This window comes from Heteronotia binoei, unplaced genomic scaffold (assembly GCF_032191835.1).
Source record: "Heteronotia binoei isolate CCM8104 ecotype False Entrance Well unplaced genomic scaffold, APGP_CSIRO_Hbin_v1 ptg001140l, whole genome shotgun sequence".
In the NCBI taxonomy this organism is placed as follows: Eukaryota; Metazoa; Chordata; class Lepidosauria; order Squamata; family Gekkonidae; genus Heteronotia; species Heteronotia binoei.
In genome coordinates, this window is record NW_026800189.1 from 14,345 (window position 1) to 34,297 (window position 19,953).

General features: G+C 46.6%; 1 protein-coding gene across 1 annotated transcript; it reads right to left on the minus strand.

Annotated features, from left to right (window-relative positions):
- Positions 1-12,899: 12,899 nt before the first annotated feature.
- On the minus strand, positions 12,900-19,742 carry LOC132590905 (tektin-4-like). Its single transcript, XM_060263829.1, has 4 exons — positions 19,600-19,742; positions 18,093-18,315; positions 17,125-17,279; positions 12,900-13,267 (listed from the first exon to the last, which is right to left on the minus strand). The coding sequence occupies exons 1-4, from the start codon at positions 19,710-19,712 to the stop codon at positions 13,051-13,053; spliced, it is 708 nt and encodes a 235-aa protein (XP_060119812.1). The 5' UTR covers positions 19,713-19,742; the 3' UTR covers positions 12,900-13,050.
- Positions 19,743-19,953: the final 211 nt, after the last annotated feature.

Consider the following 19,953-nt stretch of genomic DNA (forward strand, 5'->3'; position numbering starts at 1 on the left):
TGTATTTTTAGTAACTGGTTGTATGATAGTTGTTTTTCCTTGACTGTTTTGGCCGTTAACTTTATCACTTCAGCCGGCACTATCCATAAAGGTCTCCTCTCATCACCATATTTCTTGTACTTTATCCACACATTTAATAAGCTACTCCTTATATAATGGTGAGAGAAAAGACCGTCCATCTTCTTTTTTCCATAGTACAAATATGCATGCCAGCCGAATTTTTTTCCATGGCCTTCTAACATTAGAAGTTTTTTATTTAATAACGTTATCCATTCTTTTAACCATACTAAACAAATTGCTTCATGATACAGTTTCAAATCTGGTAATTGGAATCCACCTCTCTCTTTCGCATCTATCAGGACTTTCATTTTAATTCTAGGTTTCCTCCCGGCCCACACGAATTCCGAAATTTTTCTTCGCCATTTATCAAATTGCTTAGCATCTTTCACAATGGGGATGGTTTGAAACAGATACATAATCCTTGGTAAAATATTCATTTTTACTGCAGCTATTCTACCCAACAGTGACAAATTGAGCTTGTTCCACTTTAGCATGTCTTCTTCTATTTTACGCCATAGCTTTTCATAATTGTTCTTAAACAAATCAATATTTTTCATTGTTATCTCTACCCCTAGGTATTTTACCTTAGAGGTAACTTCACAACCCGTTAGTCTTTGTAGTTCTTGTTGTCTATTTTTCTGCATATTCTTACATAAGATTTTTGATTTTTCTTTGTTTATATAAAGTCCCGCCAACTCCCCAAACTCTTGTATTCTCATTAACAACAAAGGTGTAACTTGTAAAGGATTTTCATTTATAAACATTATATCATCTGCAAATGCTCTGTATTTATAGGTAAATCCTTTTATTTGTAGTCCTTCTAAATCTTTTTCTTCTTGAATCTGCATTAGTAAAATTTCAAGAGTCATTATAAACAGCAATGGCGAAAGCGGGCAGCCTTGTCTGGTACCTTTACTAATTTTCATTTCATCTGTAAGATCTGCGTTGATGCACAGCCTTGCACTTTGTTCAGAATATATTGCCTTTATCATTCTTATAAAACTTTCTCCAAGCTCCATTTTTTCCATCACTGCAAACATAAAGTCCCAATTTAAATTGTCAAATGCTTTTTCTGCATCCGCAAAGAATAGCGCTACTTCCTTTTCTGGATGTCTTTCATAATATTCTACAATATTTACAACAGTTCTAATATTGTCTCTTATTTGTCTTTTGGGAAGAAAACCGGCTTGGTCCTCTTTTATAAAATTTATCAAATATTGCTTAAGACGTTCTGCCAGAATTCTTGTAAATATTTTATAATCATTGTTCAAAAGTGAAATTGGTCTGTAATTTTTCACATTTGTAACATCTCTTTCTTCTTTAGGTATCAAAGAAATAACAGCTTCTTTCCATGTATTTGGTACCTTCCCTTTGACTCTTATTGCATTCATCAGCTTCTGTAATTTTGGTATTAATTCATCTTTAAACATTTTAAAATACTTGGCTGTATAACCGTCTGGCCCGGGAGCTTTATCATTTTTCATCACGTTGATTGCTGCCTCAATTTCTATTTTTTCAATTGGGTCATTCAAAATTTTTCTCATATTCTCAGTTAATGGCTCAATTTTTATTTTCTGTAGATATTCATCTATCTTTTTTCTCTTTACTTCAGCACCTTTAAACAGCTTGGCATAATACTTAAAAAATTCTCTTTTTATTCCCTCTTGAGTAACTACGTCTCTTTCATCTATCACAATTCTATTAATTATTTTATTTTCCCTCTTTTTTTTCAGCTGCCACGCCAAGTATTTCCCCGTCTTATTTGCTCCTTCAAACGATTTTTGCTGGAGCCTTTTCAAGTTCCATTCTACTTCTTTGTTTAATAAATGTCTTAGTTGAGTTTGCAATATTGAAATTTCCCTTAGAATTTTCTTTTTCCCTGGTCTTTTCCTCAGCTCTCCTTCTTTTTTCTTTATTTCATTTTGAATATCCAGTAGTTGTTTTTCTTTTTCCCTTTTATCTTTATTGTTCAAAGTAATCAGCAACCCTCTCATTACTGCTTTATAAGCATCCCAGACCGTCTGAAAATCGATATCTTCTTTATCATTCACTTGGAAAAATTCTTTAGTTTCTTTTCCTAGGAAAGTCACTGTTTCTTTGTTCTGTAGCAAGTCTTCATTCAATCTCCATCTTCTCAATCTTTTGGACAGTTTTGTAATCCACATTATTGGGTTATGGTCAGTGCCAATTTTAGGCAAAATCTCTATCTTTCTTGTTATGAGGCCTAAATCTCTGGTTCCCCATAGCATGTCAATTCTAGAAAATGTCTTATGTCTTGCAGAAAAAAAAGTATAGTCCCGCACTTCAGGGTTAAACTTTCTCCATATGTCCTCCAAATTTTCCTGTTTTACTAATTCAAAAAAAGACTTTGGCAATTTTCCTTCTTTTCCACTATTTTTTTTCCCTCCGGATCTATCCAATGAGTTCTCAACTGTTCCATTAAAATCTCCCATTAAGAGTATTTGATCGTAGGTCAACTCATCTAGTTGTTGTGTAATGTCTTTAAAAAAAACATCTTTTGCACCATTAGGTGCATATAGTCCCAATAACAGCGTTTTTTTCCCATTTGATGTTATTTCCACTGCTACAAATCTTCCATCCTTATCTTTAAATACCAATTTTGGCTCCAGGTCTTGTTTAATATAAAAAACTACTCCCCTTTTTTTCTGGTCAGCTAACGAAAAAAATTCCCTTCCCAATTGTTTGTTCCATAAAAATTTATAATCCTTTTGTTTAATGTGGACTTCTTGCAAACAAATTATATTACAATTTTGCTTTTTAATCCAATGAAAGGTTGCCCTTCTTTTTTGTGGTGAATTTAGTCCATTAACATTCCAAGACAATAGTTTGTAATCCATCATGGTGCAAATTCTTTATTTTCTTCAAAAAATCTCCTCAGTTCTCGGGCATTTGTGATCGTGACTCTCTTCCCCTGAAGTTCAAAGCTCACACCCTCGGGGATTATCCATCTATACCTTGTGCCATTGTCTTTCAATTTTTCTGTCAACTTTTTATATGTTCTCCTGTCATTTATCACTTCTTTCGGTAGCTCCTTCATAATTCTCACTCTGCTACCTCTTACTATCAATGATTGTTCAAAGTTTCTCTTCATAATCCTTCCCACCATTTCCTTTGTCATGAATCTTACAACCACATCTCTTGGTAAGTTATTTTTTTTGGCATATAGCGAGTTGACTCTATACATGTGATCATACATGCTTTTAGTCTTATCAGGGTCTTCTTCTAAGAATTCTGCGATTATGTTTGTTATATATCCTTTCAAATCATCATTCTCTTCCTCAGGTACTCCTCTCAAACGTAGCTGATTTTCCATTAATTTGCAGTCGTGAATCGTCACTTTTTCTTGTACTTTCAGCAAGGTGGTATCATGTATTTTAACTTTCTCCTCCACCTCCTGTACTTTCTTGTCTATTTTCCCAATTTGGTTTTTGAGGTCATCCACTTCTTTTTTAATCACTGTAGTAAGTTCTTCCTTCAACTCTTCCATCATTTTCTTAACTCCTTTCATAATCCTGGCTTCCATAGCCTCCATTTGGTCTTGCATTTTATCTAATGAAAGGGCTCTTGTTCGGGGCTGCCTGGGCTCTGACATTTAAGCAAAGAGCAAGGGGGATGCAATTAAAATACCAAAAATTTCCGTCGCACAATTTGCAAGTTTGACTACCAAGTTCAGAAGGTCTAAATTTTCTCTCTCAATTAAACTTTGTTCTGTTTTCTTCTGAGCTTCCCAGGCCCAGATATAAATTTTTGAAGAATTTTTCCCCTTTAAAAAAATGACGAAATTTTTGACCTCACCAATTTAAAATCTGACAGTCAGGTTCAATAGAGCAGGGCTTGCCCTTTCCAGCAAGCCCAATTTCGCTGGTTTCTGAGCCCCCAAAGCAAAGATATTTAACAAAAAAGTCTTTAAAAAATCCAAAATGGCGGCCGCGATTTTTTTTCCTTTTAAAGATTTTTTTTCCCCTTTTAAAATCACCCCAGGAGCCCACCAATAATGTAGTCAATAGTTCTTATCTTCTTACCCTTTTCCCTGTCGTTTCTGTCACTTTTTAAAGTCCCAAATCTTTTTAAAACGATGTTTTAAATTGGACCTCCCAGCAATGGCTGCCGATGTTTCTCTATGATGTAGAGTAGGCTTTTTTCTTTACTGCTTCCTGTCTCTGTCACCTTCAACCTTATAGATTGCTTGACGCACTTCCTGTCTTGCTCAGTAGAGTTAAAGGACTGTTCCAGTATATTCCTGCGCAGTATGGTTGTTTACATTCCACAAATCGTAAGTAGACACAACAATGATTTCTCTTCAATTTTTAGCAGTTTTTAACACTGTCTTTTATGTCAAAATAGTCCAAACTTCACCCTTCCCTTCTTCTACTTGCAAGTTTTATATTTTCCCCTTATTTCCACCTTTAAAACGTCTCTTTAGTCTGTAAATAGCTCCGGAGTGAAAGAAGAGTTTCTGTACCTTTTTTCCTCTGTTTATCCAAGTTCCACTGGTCTTCCAAGACTTTAGTTGTTTAAAAATGTCCCAGAAGGTTAGGATCGTGACGAGCTTATGCCAAATCCATGGCTCTGAGAGATCTTGCAGACGATAATTTTGCAAACTTCTGAGACTCCTCAAAGCCTCAAAGGACCCTTCTCCAAAGCTCCTTTTCAGCCAAGGTAAATCTCTTCTAAAGTTTTTAGTGCAAGTCTTGGACCTTTCTCTCACTGAGAAAGGTAGGCAGTGGGCTTTGGTTTGCCCTCCACTACCCCGAACAAGACCTTCAGCTTGCTCCCGTTACGAGAGACAACTCAGCTCGCCATTTTCCTCCCCGGAAGTCTCTCCTCCGTTTCAAATCTTGATGCTTTTGCTGTCTTGGAGTAACTGCTTTTTGAAACCCTGTTGTGCACCCGGATAATTACAACGTCACGGAATTAACAACCGTTTTCCCCTGTCTTTCAAGGATCCTCTAATACTGGGCCTTCAAGGAGAACCCGTCTTTTAAACTCTTCAGGGAAACTATGGGATGCAGATATTGCAACTGTATTACAGAGGGTAGGTTGATATAGCAGAAATTGGACCTGAGGTGGCTGGCTTTGAATACCATGAAGGTGGAGGGTTTTGAACATAAAAACATAAGAGAAGCCATGATGGATCAGGCCAGTGACCTCTTCAGTCCAACTCTCTGTGTCACTCAGTGGCCAAAACCCAGGGGCCATCAGAAGTCCACTAGCAGGGCCAGAACTCCAAGAAGCCCACCCATTGTGGCCCCCCGAGCACCAAGAAATCAGAGCATCACTGCCCCAGACAGAGTATTCCATCTATGCTTGGTAGCTGAGAGTGACTGATGGACCTGCTACTCATGTATTTGGAGAAGTTATTGGTCTGTATGCTTTTTTGCAGTATGTTCCTCATAGTCCCTTTTTGCCTGCCTGATCGCCGACTTGCATTTTATTTGCCACAGCCCGTGCTCCATTTTATTTACCTCTCTCAGACTAACCTTCCACCACTTAAAATAATCCTTCTTACCTTTTACTGCTTCAGTTACTTTTTTTAGTTAAACGTGCAGGCCTTTTTTTTTTTTTTTTGTACTTTTCCTAATCTGTGGTATATATTTTATCTGAGCTTCCAGGATTGCAGTTTCAAACAATCTCCGAGCTTCCTGAAGGAATCCCTTTCAGTTTGTTCTGCACAAACCCCCACATTTGAGAGAAGTCACCCCTTCTAAAGTTAAATGTGGTTGTAGGTTGCACCCTCCTCCAAATCTTCAGGTATTTCCCAACCTAGAGTTAGCAACCAGACCTGGATAGCCCAGGCTAGCCTAATCCCAGGGGTGGAATTCTATCAGGAGCTCGTTTTCATATTAGGCCACGCACCCCTAATGTAGCCAATCCTCCAAGAGCTTACAAGGCTCTTTTTTGTAAGCTCTTGGAGGATTGGCTACATCACGGGGTGTGTGGCCTAATATGCAAAGGAGCCCCTGCTAGAATTCCATCCCTGCAATCCCATTGGATCTCAGAAGCTAAGCAGGGTCAGCCCTGGCTAGGACTTGAATGGGAGGCCTCTGAACCACCTCTGAACGTCTCTTGCCTTGAAAACCCTCCTGGGTCACCGTAAATCAGCCGAGACGTCTCCACCGGCACCAACTTCCTTATTGAATACTGTCAGTGCCGTCTCAGCAGCTAGTTAATCTGGAGAGATTATTCAGAAGGTGGTAAGAAGTGGTGGGCTCACACCTAGAGGCCCAGATCGGTTAAGAGCAGTGGCCTCTAATCTGGAGGGCCAGGTTTGATTCCCCACTCCTCCTCCACATGCAGCCAGCTGGGTGGCCTTGGGTCCATCGCACTTCTCTCCATGCTGTTCTCCCAAGAGCAGTTCTCTCAGAGCTCTCTCAGCCCCGCCAACCTCACAGGGTGTCCGTTGTGGGGAAAGGAAGAGAAGGAGATTGTAAGTCGTTCTGAGATTCCTTTGGACAGTGAAGGGTGGGGTATAAACCAACTCTTCTTCCTCCTCCTCCTCCTCCTCTACAGGGGCCTTCCAGCAAGTCTGCCTGCTATAAGCATTGTTTTCCCCACCCTTCTTTGCCTCTAGGTCAGCCTGAGTACCACAGGCCAGATTTAGCCAAGGCCTTTAGTTGCCAACCTCCAGGTGGGTCCTGGTGTTCCTCTGGGATTATAAACCAGAGAAACTGCAGCTTCGCCAGGTGCATTCATGGCATCACAGCCCTGCGTCTCCCTCTGCTCCTCAAATTCTCCCCTCCTGAGCTGTGTCCCTGAATCCCAGGAATATCTCAAGCTGGGGTTGGTGACCCAGAACATATGAAGCTGCCTTCTACTGAATCAGACACTCAGTCCATCCAAGTCAGTATTGTCTTCTCAGACTGGCAGCGGCTCTCCACGGTCTCCAGCTGAGGTTTTGCACGCCTCTTTGCCTGGACCCTTTTTAGTTGGAGATGCCAGGGATTGAACCTGGGACCTTCTGCTTACCAAGCAGGTGCTTTAACCACTGAGCCACTGTTCCTTCCCTTAAGTCAGTACTGTCTACTCAGACTGGCAGCAGCTCTCCAGGGTCTCAAGCTGAGGTTTTTCATGCTTATTTGCCTGGACCCTTTGGAGTTGGAGATGCCGGGGATTGAACCTGGGACCTTCTGCTTACCAAGTAGGTGCTCTACCACTGAGCCACTGTTAAGTCAGTACTGTCTACTCAGACTGGCAGCAGCTGTCCAGGGTCTCAAGCTGAGGTTTTTCATGCCTATTTGCCTGGACACTTTTGAGTTGGAGATGCCGGGGATTGAACCTGAGACCTTCTGCTTACCAAGCAGATGCTCTACCACTGAGCCACTGTCCCCCACTCCCAGGTTCCTTTGGTGACTGTTGCTTTCCCTTTAGCAGCCAGATAACCTCTCCTGATACTTGAGCTGTAAATCAAACTCCATTTGCTTTGGGCTGGGGGGGGGGGGGTTTAAAAAATCGGATCAGAGTTCAATCTGTCCAACTTCCTACCCATAGCCTGTTCCTTCATTCGGAGGTCTACTGCTAAATGGATTTCGGTTTTCCCACAACTCTCATTAACTTGCGCAAAAGGGGGGGGGGGCAATATTAATCAGAAACAACATCCTGCTTCTTAAAAAAAAACAACTCTCCCCCTCCCCCACAAGCCTTCTTTGAAAGAGCCAATTATACCATTAAGCATAATGGATGGCTTTTTTTCGAAAAAGAGGGGGAAAGAACAAAGTCGCTGCATAACAAGCTCGGATCAGGGACCGGCAAATGATGCGGCCATCTCTGCCAGGAAATGAAAGAGACGGCATCAGAGATCTGGGGCCAGATGAACCGCTGGAGGAGGGCATCGGAGAGAGACATGGGCCCAACTCACAGAGAATCGGGGCCTCCTAGGGGAAGGCAAGATGGATCAGGTCCTTGACAGATGAGACACGAAACTGCGGTTAGCTGGTGGTGTCACCAACGTACGGCTAATCACCAAAGGGTGACTAACACATGGAACTCACTGCCACAGGAGCTGGTGGTGGCTACAAGCATAGACAGCTTCAAGAGGGGACTGGATAAGCATATGGAGCAGAAGTCCATCAGTGGCTATTAGCCACAGTGTATAGTTGGAACTCTCTGTCTGGGGCAGCGATGCTCTGTCTTCTTGGTGCTTGGGGGAGCACAGTGGAAGGGCTTCTAGTAGTCCTGGCTCCACTGATGTATCAACAGAAGTACAGTGTCCAGATCACGTGAAGTGATGGTATTCACGTGGTATTAGGTTGGATGGTATTAGGGTTTGAAAACCTGAAATCAGTGATGGTATTGCTTTACTCTGCTCTGGTAAGAACTCACCTGGAGTATTGTGCTCAGTTTTGGGCACCACATTTTAGGAAGGATATAGACAAGCTGGAATGGGTCCAGAGGAGGGCGATGAAGATGGTGAGGGGTCTGGAGTCCATGTCCAGTGAGGAAAGGTTGAAGGAGCTAGACATGTTTATCCTGGAGAGGAGGTGGCTGAGAGGGGTGATATGATCACCATCTCCAGGTCCTTGAAGGGCTGTCATATAGAGGATGGGGTGGAATTGTTTTCTGTGGCCCCAGAAAGTAGGACCAGAACCAATAGGTTGAAATTAAATCAAAAGAGTTTCTGACTCAATATTAGGAAGAACTTCCTGACTGTTAGAGTTGTTCCTCAGTGGAACAGGCTTCCTCAGGAGGTGGTGGGCTCTCCTTTCTTGGAGGTTTTTAAACAGAGGCTAGATGGCCATCTGACAGCGATGAGGATCCTGTGAATCTAGGGGGAGGTATTTTGAGTTTCCTGCATTCCGCAGGGGGTTGGACTAGATGACCTTGGAGGTCCCTTCCAATTCTATGATTCTAAAATGGATGTATTGGTGGGTGGCCTCTGTGGCATTGTTCCCCACTGCGCTTCCTGTCCTCCCCAGGCTCCACCCCCAAATCTCCCAACCTAGAGTTGGCATTCCTAACCCCCTCCCCACCATAACCTACAAGCAGCCAGGGACAGCCTGGAAACGCTATTCACGAGCCAGGCTAAGGAGCCCGAGTTAGAAGGTGAGTATTGTCGACACAGGACTGAGTTCAAAAGATGACGCTGGCGTGGGGATTCAAGAGGGTGCTACCAGAACTGGCATCCCTACCTCCCACCCACCCCACCAGTGGCTGGGGGGGGGCGGGAGATCTGACAACTGTAAGAGGAGTGAAGAAGGAGAAGGAGAAGAGAAGAAGAAGAAAAGGAAGAAGAGGAAGAAGAAGGTGGTGATGATGATACTGGATTTATATCTCGCCCTCCACTGCAAATCTCAGAGTCTCAGAGAGGTCACAATCTCCTTTTCCTTCCTCCCCTACAACAAACACCCTGTGGGGACTGAGAGAGCTCTCCCAGAAGTTGCCCTTTCAAGGACAGCTCTGCCAGAGCTATGGCTGACCCAAGGCCATTCCAGCAGCTGCAAGTGGAGGAGTGGGGAATCAAACTCGGTTCTCCCAGATGAGAGTCTGCACACTGAACCTCTACACCAAACTGACTGGAACGGCACCTGTGGAACTACATGCCCTATGTTTTCAGTGCTCGGCTGCAGCAGAGAATTTCCCAGCGCCCGCCCAGCCAAAACAGTCATATAGACCCACGACCGGCAGAGAGAACCACGGGCAAGACAAATGTTAGCAGCCACTGAAGAATCTTGTTAGAGAGCTGGATTTTTTTGCAGGTTACTATAGAAACAGCTGCTTCCATCTGCCGCTGGTGCGCTCAAATGGAATTTGCGCAGGAAATGGAAATCAATGCCTCTTCACTCGGACGGCCTGGTCGGCTCCGGGGCTGATTGCTCAGATGCAGAAACGACTGCCTGAAGCTCATCAGTCCACAAAAAATTGCTTTCCCGCATTCAACAGCACCCGGAATAGTCAGTCTTCATTTGTGGAGGCGAGACACCCCAACTCACCTCCTCACGACAGGCACATGGATAGAACTGCCACCCTATGGCATGCAAGGGAGCTGGTTGCTGTATCACTGTCAATTGCCTGATTGCTGTATCACTGTCAAACGGAGACCTGGGTTCGAATCCTTGTGCGGCTATGAAGTTCACTAATAACCCTGTTTTGATCGGTGCTCTCTCTTTCAATCTAGACTACCTACAGGGCAAGTGCAAAGGGGGCGAAATAAGGTAGGCATGATAATATTTGGACTAGATTGAGCCCGCATTCTGATCCAGAATGGCTATGCTTACATTCTCAAGGTCCATAGCCCCGTCCTTGGAACAGGGCCTTTTTGGGGGCAGCCCCAAAGTTATCCACTGTGCTCTCCTGAGAAACCCCTTTCTCTCATGCCCCCCTTGTTTGCCAAAAGAAATATTCCAAGCTGTTGAAAGCCGTTGTGAGCTGATAGGGGATTAAGATAGTTAATTGTTCTTAAGGCAAGAGTTTCCTCTCCTCCCTGCCTCACCAGTCTTGCCACCTCCAGGTTCGGAAATACCTAGAGATTTGAGGGTGGAGCCTGGGAGGGCAGGGTTTTGGGAAGGGGAGGGGCCTTGGTAGGGTATAATGCCATTCAGCTCACCTTTCCAAAGTAGCTGTTTTCTCCAAGAGAAGTGGAATAAATGTTTTAAATAAATCAATAAACATTAAGCAATCTATGTTGTCTGGAGATGAGCTGCAATGCCAGATCTTCAGCCCCCACTGGAGGTTGGCAACCACGGCTTTTTTGTAGAAAAAGCCCAGCAGGAACTCAGTTGCATGTTAGGCTGCATTCCCCTGACACCACGCCAACCAGAACTGGGTTCCTGTGCATTTCTGCTCCGAAAAACGTCTTGCTGGCAAGTTGCGACGCTATTAGCTTGTCGTTTGATTAGAGACATTGCCTTGAGCTCTGCTTGCAGCTGCTGGTGTGGCCTTGGGCCAGCCACAGCTATCTCAGTTGTCCTTGAAAGGGCAGCTTCCGGCAGACCCCTCTCAGCCCACCCACCTCACAGGGTGTCTGTTGTGGGGAGAGAAGATACAGGAGATTGTGAGTCGCTCTGAGTCTCTGATTCAGAAAGAAGGGCGGGCTATAAACCTACAGTCTTCTTCTACCGCAGATGGGCACTGTTACAAAAATGGCTGGCCTACCTCACTGGACTGTTGTGAATATAAAAGGGAGAAAGAGAAAATTGCGTACACCGCACTGTTCTCTTTGAAGAGGGAGGATGGGAAAGTATTAGACAGGTAATACAGACAGCAGTGAGAGAGAAGGATAAAAACCCAGGGTGGGGGCGGGGGGGAATACCCAGTCTGGGATGCCTTCAAGGTCTTTGAAAAGAGAGATTGCATGACGGATGGGGTCACAACTTAGGGGGCCCCGTCCTTGGTAGCCGTCACCCAGGCCAGGAAGGGAGGAGGCCGAAGGCACGACAGAGTCCCTGGAGTGGCTGAAGCAATCAGACTGTTTTGTGTGGAACCAGGCAATTGTCGGGCATTTTAAAAGAGGATTAATTGCACTAATTGCACTTCACGTTATTTTCCAGGTGGATCTTTTAAAAGGTTGCTTTATCTATTGCGGGTCACCCGAACCAAGAATTTAGCCTGCAAAATTACTCTCTTTTTTTAACATAATATATATAGAAGTACCTCCATAATAGCGTTAATCTCTGGGCAGCTTTCGTGGCAATTAGACGAGCCACCCAAGGAACTCAATGCCAAATCAACTTGGGCTTTCCGCTCATGTGTGAGCGGAAGGCCCCATGGGGCAGGAGGAAAAGGACAGGCGGTTGTGGGGATGCGGCTGCGAGCTCGCCACCGGTCAGAGCGAGAGAGCTCTCTCTGAGCCTGACATCTGGATAAAAATAGCCAGCTGTCCGCGGTCTAATGATTCTGCTATGAACAAATTTCAGACCCGATAGCATCCTGTAACTGTGTAGCATGGCGGGGAGAGGCAGGGGGCCCCTGCCTCACAAAGACTGCATTCGGCAACTTGGTAATGACTTTGTTTACCAGCACTTATCTCGCTTGGCCTTGACTTCAGCTCTGCTGTGCCTCCAACAAAAAATGGAAAGGCGGAAGGGCAGAGCAACGCCACTGCGTGGTGGAGAAGCCAGATGGAAAACTACCGAGGACTTGTGGAAATACAGAACTTAGCACTCGCGTTTCAGAGCCTAGCAAACGCGAGACATCAGAGGGAATTAGGGAACCTCCTTTCAAAGAGGGGGGGACCATTGCAGCTGAGTCCAGGCTCAAGAAGATACTCCCCTTGGGAAGAGTTGGATTTTCTTAGCCCCTACCAAATGGGAGACACCCCAGTTTGGTGTAGTGGTGAAGTGCATGGACTCTTATCTGGGAGAACCGGGTTTGATTCCCCCCAATCCTCCACTTACGGCTGATGGAATGGCCTTGGGTTAGCCACAACTCTTGCAGGAGTTGTCCTTGAAAGGGCAGCTTCTGGGAGAGCTCTCTCAGCCCCACCCACCTCACACGCTGTCTGTGGTGGGGGGAGAAGATATAGGAGATTGTAAGCCGCTCTGAGTCTCTGATTCAGCGAGAAGGGCGGGGTATAAATCTGCAGTCTTCTTCTTCTTCCACAAACCGAGCCTGAGATTTTATTTTCCCCACACACCCCATGCCATTTTCTTTTTGTTGATCTGGATTCTCCACAGGAAACATACATCGTTTTCAATGCAAGTCGATAAATCAGCATTATGCAGATAGGGCACACGTCATGCTATATCGTCTAGGTAAGTACTCGCTGGGATATTAAAACTCAAACCAGTTGCATACATGAGACACCAATGGCTGGGAAGCCGTGCGGAGGAAGTGGCCCAAACTCTGCTGAGGCGACCCAACCAAGAGAAGCAGCTGACAATTCCTTTGCAATGCTTTTGAACTTTATTTCAACCAAGGAATGGGAGGAGGGACAGTGGAAGGGGCATAAAGATTCATGGGCTTGTCATTCACATCAGCATCAATGAGTTACATTTCCTGAGACTCCGGAGTTACGAATGTCTACGCCGCCGACTGCTACTGGTAACCCGCTAGTCTCAGGACGGTGGGGTATCTGGAACGGTGGGCCATGCATTTCTGCCGGTCGATGAAGAGGCTGTTGGTTTTCACCGCAATCTCCTTCTCCAAACTCATCCGGGTGTCCTCCAGGTTCCGCAGGGACTGTTCCGAGTCCAGGAGCTTCTTCTTCAGCGCCTTGATGGACTCTGTCAGTTCTTCCACTTCACTGATCAGCCTGGGTAAACGTGGGGAAATGCGTTTTAAAATTCAGAGGTGTGGAGCAATGTTCCCTCTAAGCTGCAGAGTCTTGCGAGCAAAAATTCTACTTTGTGAGCCGCTGGCATTAAAGTTGTGAGCTATTGCATACGTTATTGTGTTCTGGGTTCATCCTTCCTGAGCTAAGACAAAAATGTGTGAGCCAGAGGCTAAAAATCTGTGAGCTAGCTCACTCTAACTCAGCTTTAGAGAGAACACTGGTGTGGAGGTTGCAATAAATGGAGATGAGACTCAAGCTTATCAAAACAAATAAAGTTTACTATAAAACATCAGGAAAAGGTAAATTTGGGGGGGGGGAAATAAAACTTAGCATTCTAGCATGGCTATCTACGTCTTATTTGCTACACAGCTACTTTACAACTCTTTGTTAGCTGGCTTCTTGTTCCCAAAGAACTTTGGGGCAGGAAGACAGGCAATTCACCTCGCATATGAGACCAAAGGGGTTTCCCCACACAAGGTGCCAACTGACCAATACAGTGTTTACATCCCACCCCACGCTTAGAAGAGCCAGGACCTAATTGGGTTTAAGCTACAATACATCACTTCCTCTTTTCAGGTAAACAACAACAGTTAACTCTATAATGTCTGAAATGTAATTAACTCGAATACCAACAGGAAATCCGGAAATCGGTAAACAGAGAGAGAGGAATGGGCAGAGCTGCCTTTGATTTAGCCCAGCATTATCCCCCCTGCTTGGCACCTGGTTTCCAGGATCTTTCCCAAATGCCTGTTTAACTGGAGACTGAACGTGAGAACCTCCAGCTTGAAAATCAGGACCTCGTCCTAAAATTAGTGGGGGTGGAAAAGGCTATCAGGTCACAGCTGATTTATGGAGACCCTGCAGCAGCCAGGGCTGACCCTGATTTGCTTCCAAGACCCCTTCCTGAGTGACTCTGAAGAATTAAAAAGAGGAAGGGAAGATACGGGGCTCACTCGTTTGGGGCTTCCCAATCTTTGCGGATATCCGCTCTCTGCCTTGAACCTGGAAGATGGACGGTTTACCCCACTCGGTTGATTTTGAAAGCGCTGCTGATTTCACACTGATGAGCAAACCAAAATGCGTCTGACAACGGATGCATGTAAATTGGTGCTAAAAGTCATCCCATGACAATTTCCCCTACCTGCCTTGGGATACTTCATTCGATCTGTACGGGTGAGGGGACAGCCATCCAACATTTCAGTCTTAACGGGATGCGATGATTTGTGCTGTGGCCAGTTTGGTGTAGTGGTCAAGTGTGCAGACTCTTACCTGGGAGAACCGGGTTTGATTCCCCACTCCTCCGCTTGCGCCTGCTGGAATGGCCGTGGGTCAACCATAGCTCTCGCAGAGCTGTCCTTGAAAGGGCAGCTGCTGGGAGAGCTCTCTCAGCCCCACCACCTCACAGGGTGTCTGTTGTGGGGAGGAAGATAAAGGAGATTGTGAGCTGCTCTGAGATTTGGGGTGGAGGGTGGGATATAAATCCAATGTTGTCTTCTTCCTGTTTTTGAACTTTTCAAGGACATTTTAACCGTGGGTTGTGAGCATTTAATAAACCCGTTCTGTAAAACACTATACCTCAAGTAACCTTTTCTGCTAGTCAATTTCCAAGAAATATTTTCTTCTGTCTCTTAGGGGTTTTTCCCCCCACAGAGAACCCAAAGGAAACCTGAGGACCAACTCCACAAACACATCTCCCACCATCCACTTCACCAACTTCCATGCACAACGTTTAAGACTCAGTATGATGGAGCAGTCCTGTTCTTTCTTCGCTTCCTCACTCATCCCATGGGTCACCCTGACAAAACTTAACAACCTGAGCATCTTGCGTTTAAAAAGACAGAAAAATCCCTTTCTGAGATAGCCCTCCCAAGGGAGAAAAGGTTTTCAACTGCATTCCTAAAGAAATTGCTCGTCCGCCAGCTTCCCAAATACATTCCGAAGATGTTTGCTACAAATCTGTCTGGCTGCTGCCTCTAATAATGCCAGCTAATGTGTCTCTGCGTCAGTCGGGCACAAATGATAGCACGGACAGGCCTACCCCCAGAGGAATTTCCCTCTGGGGCCATTATAAAGGGACGGCAGAAAAGAAAATGGTCAATATCTTCTGCCACATCTAGGGAATCACAAACAGCAACAATTATCAAATGGATCATTAGATTATCTCCTATTGACAGAGGCCTACAGTGTTCCTTGAAATCTTCCGGCATCCATCTAACTCTAGAGAGGGATTTGCATTTGGCCGTTGAAGACAGACCGGGGCATTTGTATGTGCTTGAAATCTAGAGTTTGTATGAAGTAAATACCAAGAAGAAGAGCCCTGTGGCGCAGAGCAGTAAGGTGCAGTACTGCAGTCTAAGCTCTCTGCTCACGACCTGAGTTCGATCCCGGCAGAAGCTGTGCTCAGGTAGCCGGCTCCAGGTTGACTCAGCCTTCCATCCTTCCGAGGTTGGTCAAATGAGCTTGCTGGGGGGAAAGCGTAGATGACTGGAGAAGGCAATGGCAAACCGCCCCGTAAAAAGTCTCCCATGTGATGCAACGTCACCCCGGAGTCAGAAATGACTGGTGCTTGCACAGGGGACTACCCTTTACCTTTTCAAAATGCCAAGACACCCAGTAACTAATGAAGAGCGATGTTTCCTGGGTGTTCAGTCACCCACCCATGGGTGCAGGGTGGCTGTTTCCAGTGACCCCAGAAAAGCTTCCTGATACATTGGCTTCTTTGGTATCTGATGAAGGAAGTTTTGACTCTTGGAAGCTCAGCCCCCCCCCCCAAAAAAAATCTTCTTGATCTCTAGGATGCTATCAGATTCAAATCTAAGTTTCATGGTAGACTGACATGGCTGCCCTCTTTCAAGGGTATAAGCTTTCAAGATTAAAATGTGGCATCTTCTGCCAGAGGGACGACCACAGGAATAAACAGCTTTGAAGGGGATTCAATAGATTTCTGGAGGATAAGTCTGCCTGTGGCTGCTAGCCGTGGTGACTGGGGAGAATCTCCAGAGACACTAATTCTCTGAATCCCAGAGCCAGGAGGTGACATCAGGGGAAGCCCTTGGCCTCTGTGACCTGTTGCTGGTCCTCCAGAGGGACTGGTTGGCCACTGAGTGAGACAGGAGGCTGGACTAGATGGACCCTCCCTCGTCTGACCCAGCAGGGCTCTTCTGATGCTCTTCTCAGGGGAAGGCCTCAGCCTCTCTGCCCTGTTGTTGGCCCTCCAGAGGAACTGGTTGGCCACTGTGTGAGACAGGAGCCTGGAATGGATGGACCCTCCCTGGTCTGATCCAGCAGGGCTCTTCTGAAGTTCTTCTCAGGGGAAGGCCCCAGCCTCTCTGCCCTGTTGTTGGCCGTTCAGAGGAACTGGTTGACCACTGTGCGAGACAGGAAGCTGGACTGGATGGACCCTCCCTGGTGTGATTCAGCAAGGCTTTTCTAATGTTCTTATGAAGGCCTCGGCCTCTGTGCACCAGATGGCCACTATGTGAAGCCGGAAGCTTTTGGTGGTCTGATCCAGCAGGGCTCTTCTTATGAGTCAAAGTTCCCTTTGTTGGCATCTGATGAAGGAAGCATCAACTGAAAGCTCATACCACCCCCCCAAAAAAAAATTCTTGTTGGTCTCTACGGTGCTAATGGACTGGGATCTAGCTAATCAGCGGAGGAGCAGCACAACTACCCCCTGAAACTACTGATTACTTTGGTCCCTCTTTCCCAGCACTGCAATCCCCTTTTTGAGATACAGCAACGACCATTGGCCCTTGACTGAATCCCCATCTCCACACACCAAGAGGAAGGTGACGCACACCCGTCCTTTAGGCAACCCCACCCACACACAGCCTGACCTGAACTGAGCAGCGTCTCTGCAGAGCTCCACGTTCGGCCGGAAGGAGCGGTCATAAAGTCTCGTCTGGGCCACCTTGAGGGGCGCTTCTTTATCCTTGATGGCTTGCTTGAGGGCAGCGATGTTGTATTCCTGATCCCCAATCTCCTTCAGGGTCTGTTGAAGAAACATACACCAGGAAAGCGTGCTGTATTCCCCGGGGAAGACGGAGGAATGCAGCTACCTCTTAGGAAATCAGAACCCCCCAGTCCATCTCGGACAGGTACTGTCCACTCGTACGAGCAGCAGCTCTCCGGAGACTCAGCCAGACAACGGGCTTTTTTGGTACTCAAAATAAAGCAAACCGCAACCTTAATTTTTTTAAAAGTTTCAGTTTGGGGAAGCTGCTCTGAAAAGAGACAAAGCTACAGCTTTCCAAGAGAAACCATTTGCAGGAGTGAGGGGTCCCGTTTGTAGCTTGGGCAGCAACTCCAATTTCCCCGTAAGGAACTTTTTGAGGTACGTTTTGTATCAGTGAACTCTGCAACTCTTTAGATTGACTGGATATTTCCACCCCCCACCCCTCCCGGTGCGTAGATATTTCAGTTTGTTTTAGGTATTGCTGTTTAATCAGTAATCGTTTGCTTTTTTTTTCTGATATACTTTGCCAATGAGAACAAATTTTAAATGTAGAGATTTCTGTTTTTTTCTTTAGAACGTTTGTGAAAATATTGTTAATAAACCCATTCTTTAAGCAAAACAAGAAAGTAAAAAAGGGACACATGTCTAGACCCAGATTTCCTTTTAAGGCGCCATACCAAAGCTTTTAGGGAATACACAGGTGCTTGGAGCCAATTCGGCAGAGAGACACCACTTCAAATGTAAGATCTGGGAGACTCCTCCTGTGCCCCCGCTGAGGTATTTACAGAGCCCCCCACCCCGTGACTATCAGCCTCTCTCTCACACTCAGGACGGAACAGGAGGGCTTACTTTCCTCAAGTGATGCTCCAGTTTGTGCTTGGCATCATCCATCTCCTCACAGCGCTTGGCGAAGGCCTCGTTCACCACGTCACATTGCATGCGCAGGTCCTCCGACGTGTCGTGGAGGATGTTGTCAATCAGGGCCCGGAGGTTGATGGAGGCCAGCCTCTCTCGCTCCGCCCGGTAGATGTTGTCGTGGCTGTACTTGGCCCAAGTCTCTGGTGTGGAAGCACTGCGAGGCCGGGAAGGGAGGGAGGAAAGGTGGGAGGGAGGGGGGAGGGGAGGGGAGGAAGGGAGGGAGGGAGGAGGGGAGGAAGGAAGGGAGGGAGGGAGGGAGGAAAGGAGAGAGGAAGGGAGGGAGGAGGGGAGGAAGGAAGGGAGGGAGGAGGGGAGGGAGGAAGGAAAGAAGGAAGTGAGGAAGGAAGGAGGGGAGGGAGAAAGGAAGAAGGGGAGGAAGGAAGGGAGGGAGGGAGGAAGGAAAGATGGAAGGAGGGGAGGGAGGAAGGAGGGGAGGGAGGGAGGAAGGAATGAAGGGAGGCAGGAAGGGAGGGAGGAGGGGAGAGAGGAAGGAAGGAAGCGAGGGTGGAAGGAAGTGAGGGAAGAAGGGAGGAGGGGAGGGAGGGAGGGAGGAAGGAGGGGAGGGAGGGAGGAGGGGAGGGAGAGAGGAAGGAAGGAAGGAGGGGAGGGAGGCAGAGAGGAAGGGAGGGAGGAAGGAAGGAGGAAGGAAGGAGGGGAGGGAGGAAGGGAGGGAGGGAGCGAGGAGGGGAGGGAGGAAGGGCGGATAGAGGGAAGTGGAGGAGGGGAAGATCCTTCTCAGAGAGGGGAGTTTGACTCCCATAGTTTCCCCTTGCCCTGTCCAGGTAACATTAAGCTAGAGCGGGGTGGGGGGGCGAACTCCCACCTTTTGGAGCCTGCAGGCATTTTTGACATGATGACCCAAGGTGATGAGTGCAGCCACAAAATGGCCCCCACAGGAGGCAGAGCCAACTACAAAATGGTTGCCATGTGGGGGGGGGGCAGAGCCACCCACAGAACGTCAGGGAGTGAGATGCCTCTCCCAGCAACTCTTCAACATTTCCGGCAGAAGCTCTGCTTAATAGGACACCTTTGAAAATTAAATTACTGCTTTAAAAATATTTTCTCACATTTGCCGTGCAGCTGAGTGACAGCTGCTGTCAAAGCAATGTTTTTTTTAAAAAAAAAACCCGCCTGCACAGCCAATCAGATCTCCAATGGCCGATCAAAAGCCCTCCGAGGCAAAAGCACTTGGTGGGCACTAGAAAAGCTGCCAGTGGGCCCTGCGGCACCCATGTGCCCCACACTGGGGACCCCTGAGCTGGAGGAACTGAGAGCCTCACTTGGTTCAAGACAGCTGTGTATGGTACTTGCCGAAGTTGCGCTGCATTATGGACACACCCACATGATCTGCAAACGGATTGGCTCCTCTCTGCCCCTTACATTGGGGGGCGGGGCTGGGGTTAGGAAGATTTCTCAGCGAGCAAAAGGCCCTCCCCACCTGTCCTCGAATTTCGACGAGCTGGGATGGAACTGGATGTTGGTGCTCTGGTTGTTGTAGCGGCCGCACTTCTCGTCAATGTTGTATGTCTCCAGCTTGTCGGACCAATCCATCTCGCAGGTCTGCTTGTGGTCTCGGTTTAACCTGGAAGGGAGGGCGGGAGGGAAGAAAGAAGGGAGGGAGGGAGGCAGGAAACAAGGAAGGGAGGGAGGGAGGAAAGAAGGGAGGGAAGAAGCAATGAAGGGAGGGAGGGAGGAAACAAGGGAGGGAGGAAGGGAGGAAGGAATGGAGGGAGGAAGGAAGGGAGGGAGGGAGGGAGGAAAGAAGGGAGGGAGGGAGGAAACAAGGGAGGAA

Bases quoted from the DNA above. Each gene is read 5' to 3' on its own strand.
- LOC132590905 (XM_060263829.1), bottom strand. From the start codon at position 19,712: ATGGATTGGTCCGACAAGCTGGAGACATACAACATTGACGAGAAGTGC. The intron at 17,280-18,092 runs GTAAGCCCTCCT...TTTCTTCAACAG, and splicing joins TGGAGCATCACTTGAGGAAA to ACCCTGAAGGAGATTGGGGA. The intron at 13,268-17,124 runs GTCAGGCTGTGT...ACGTTTACCCAG, and splicing joins AGAGACGCTGCTCAGTTCAG to GCTGATCAGTGAAGTGGAAG.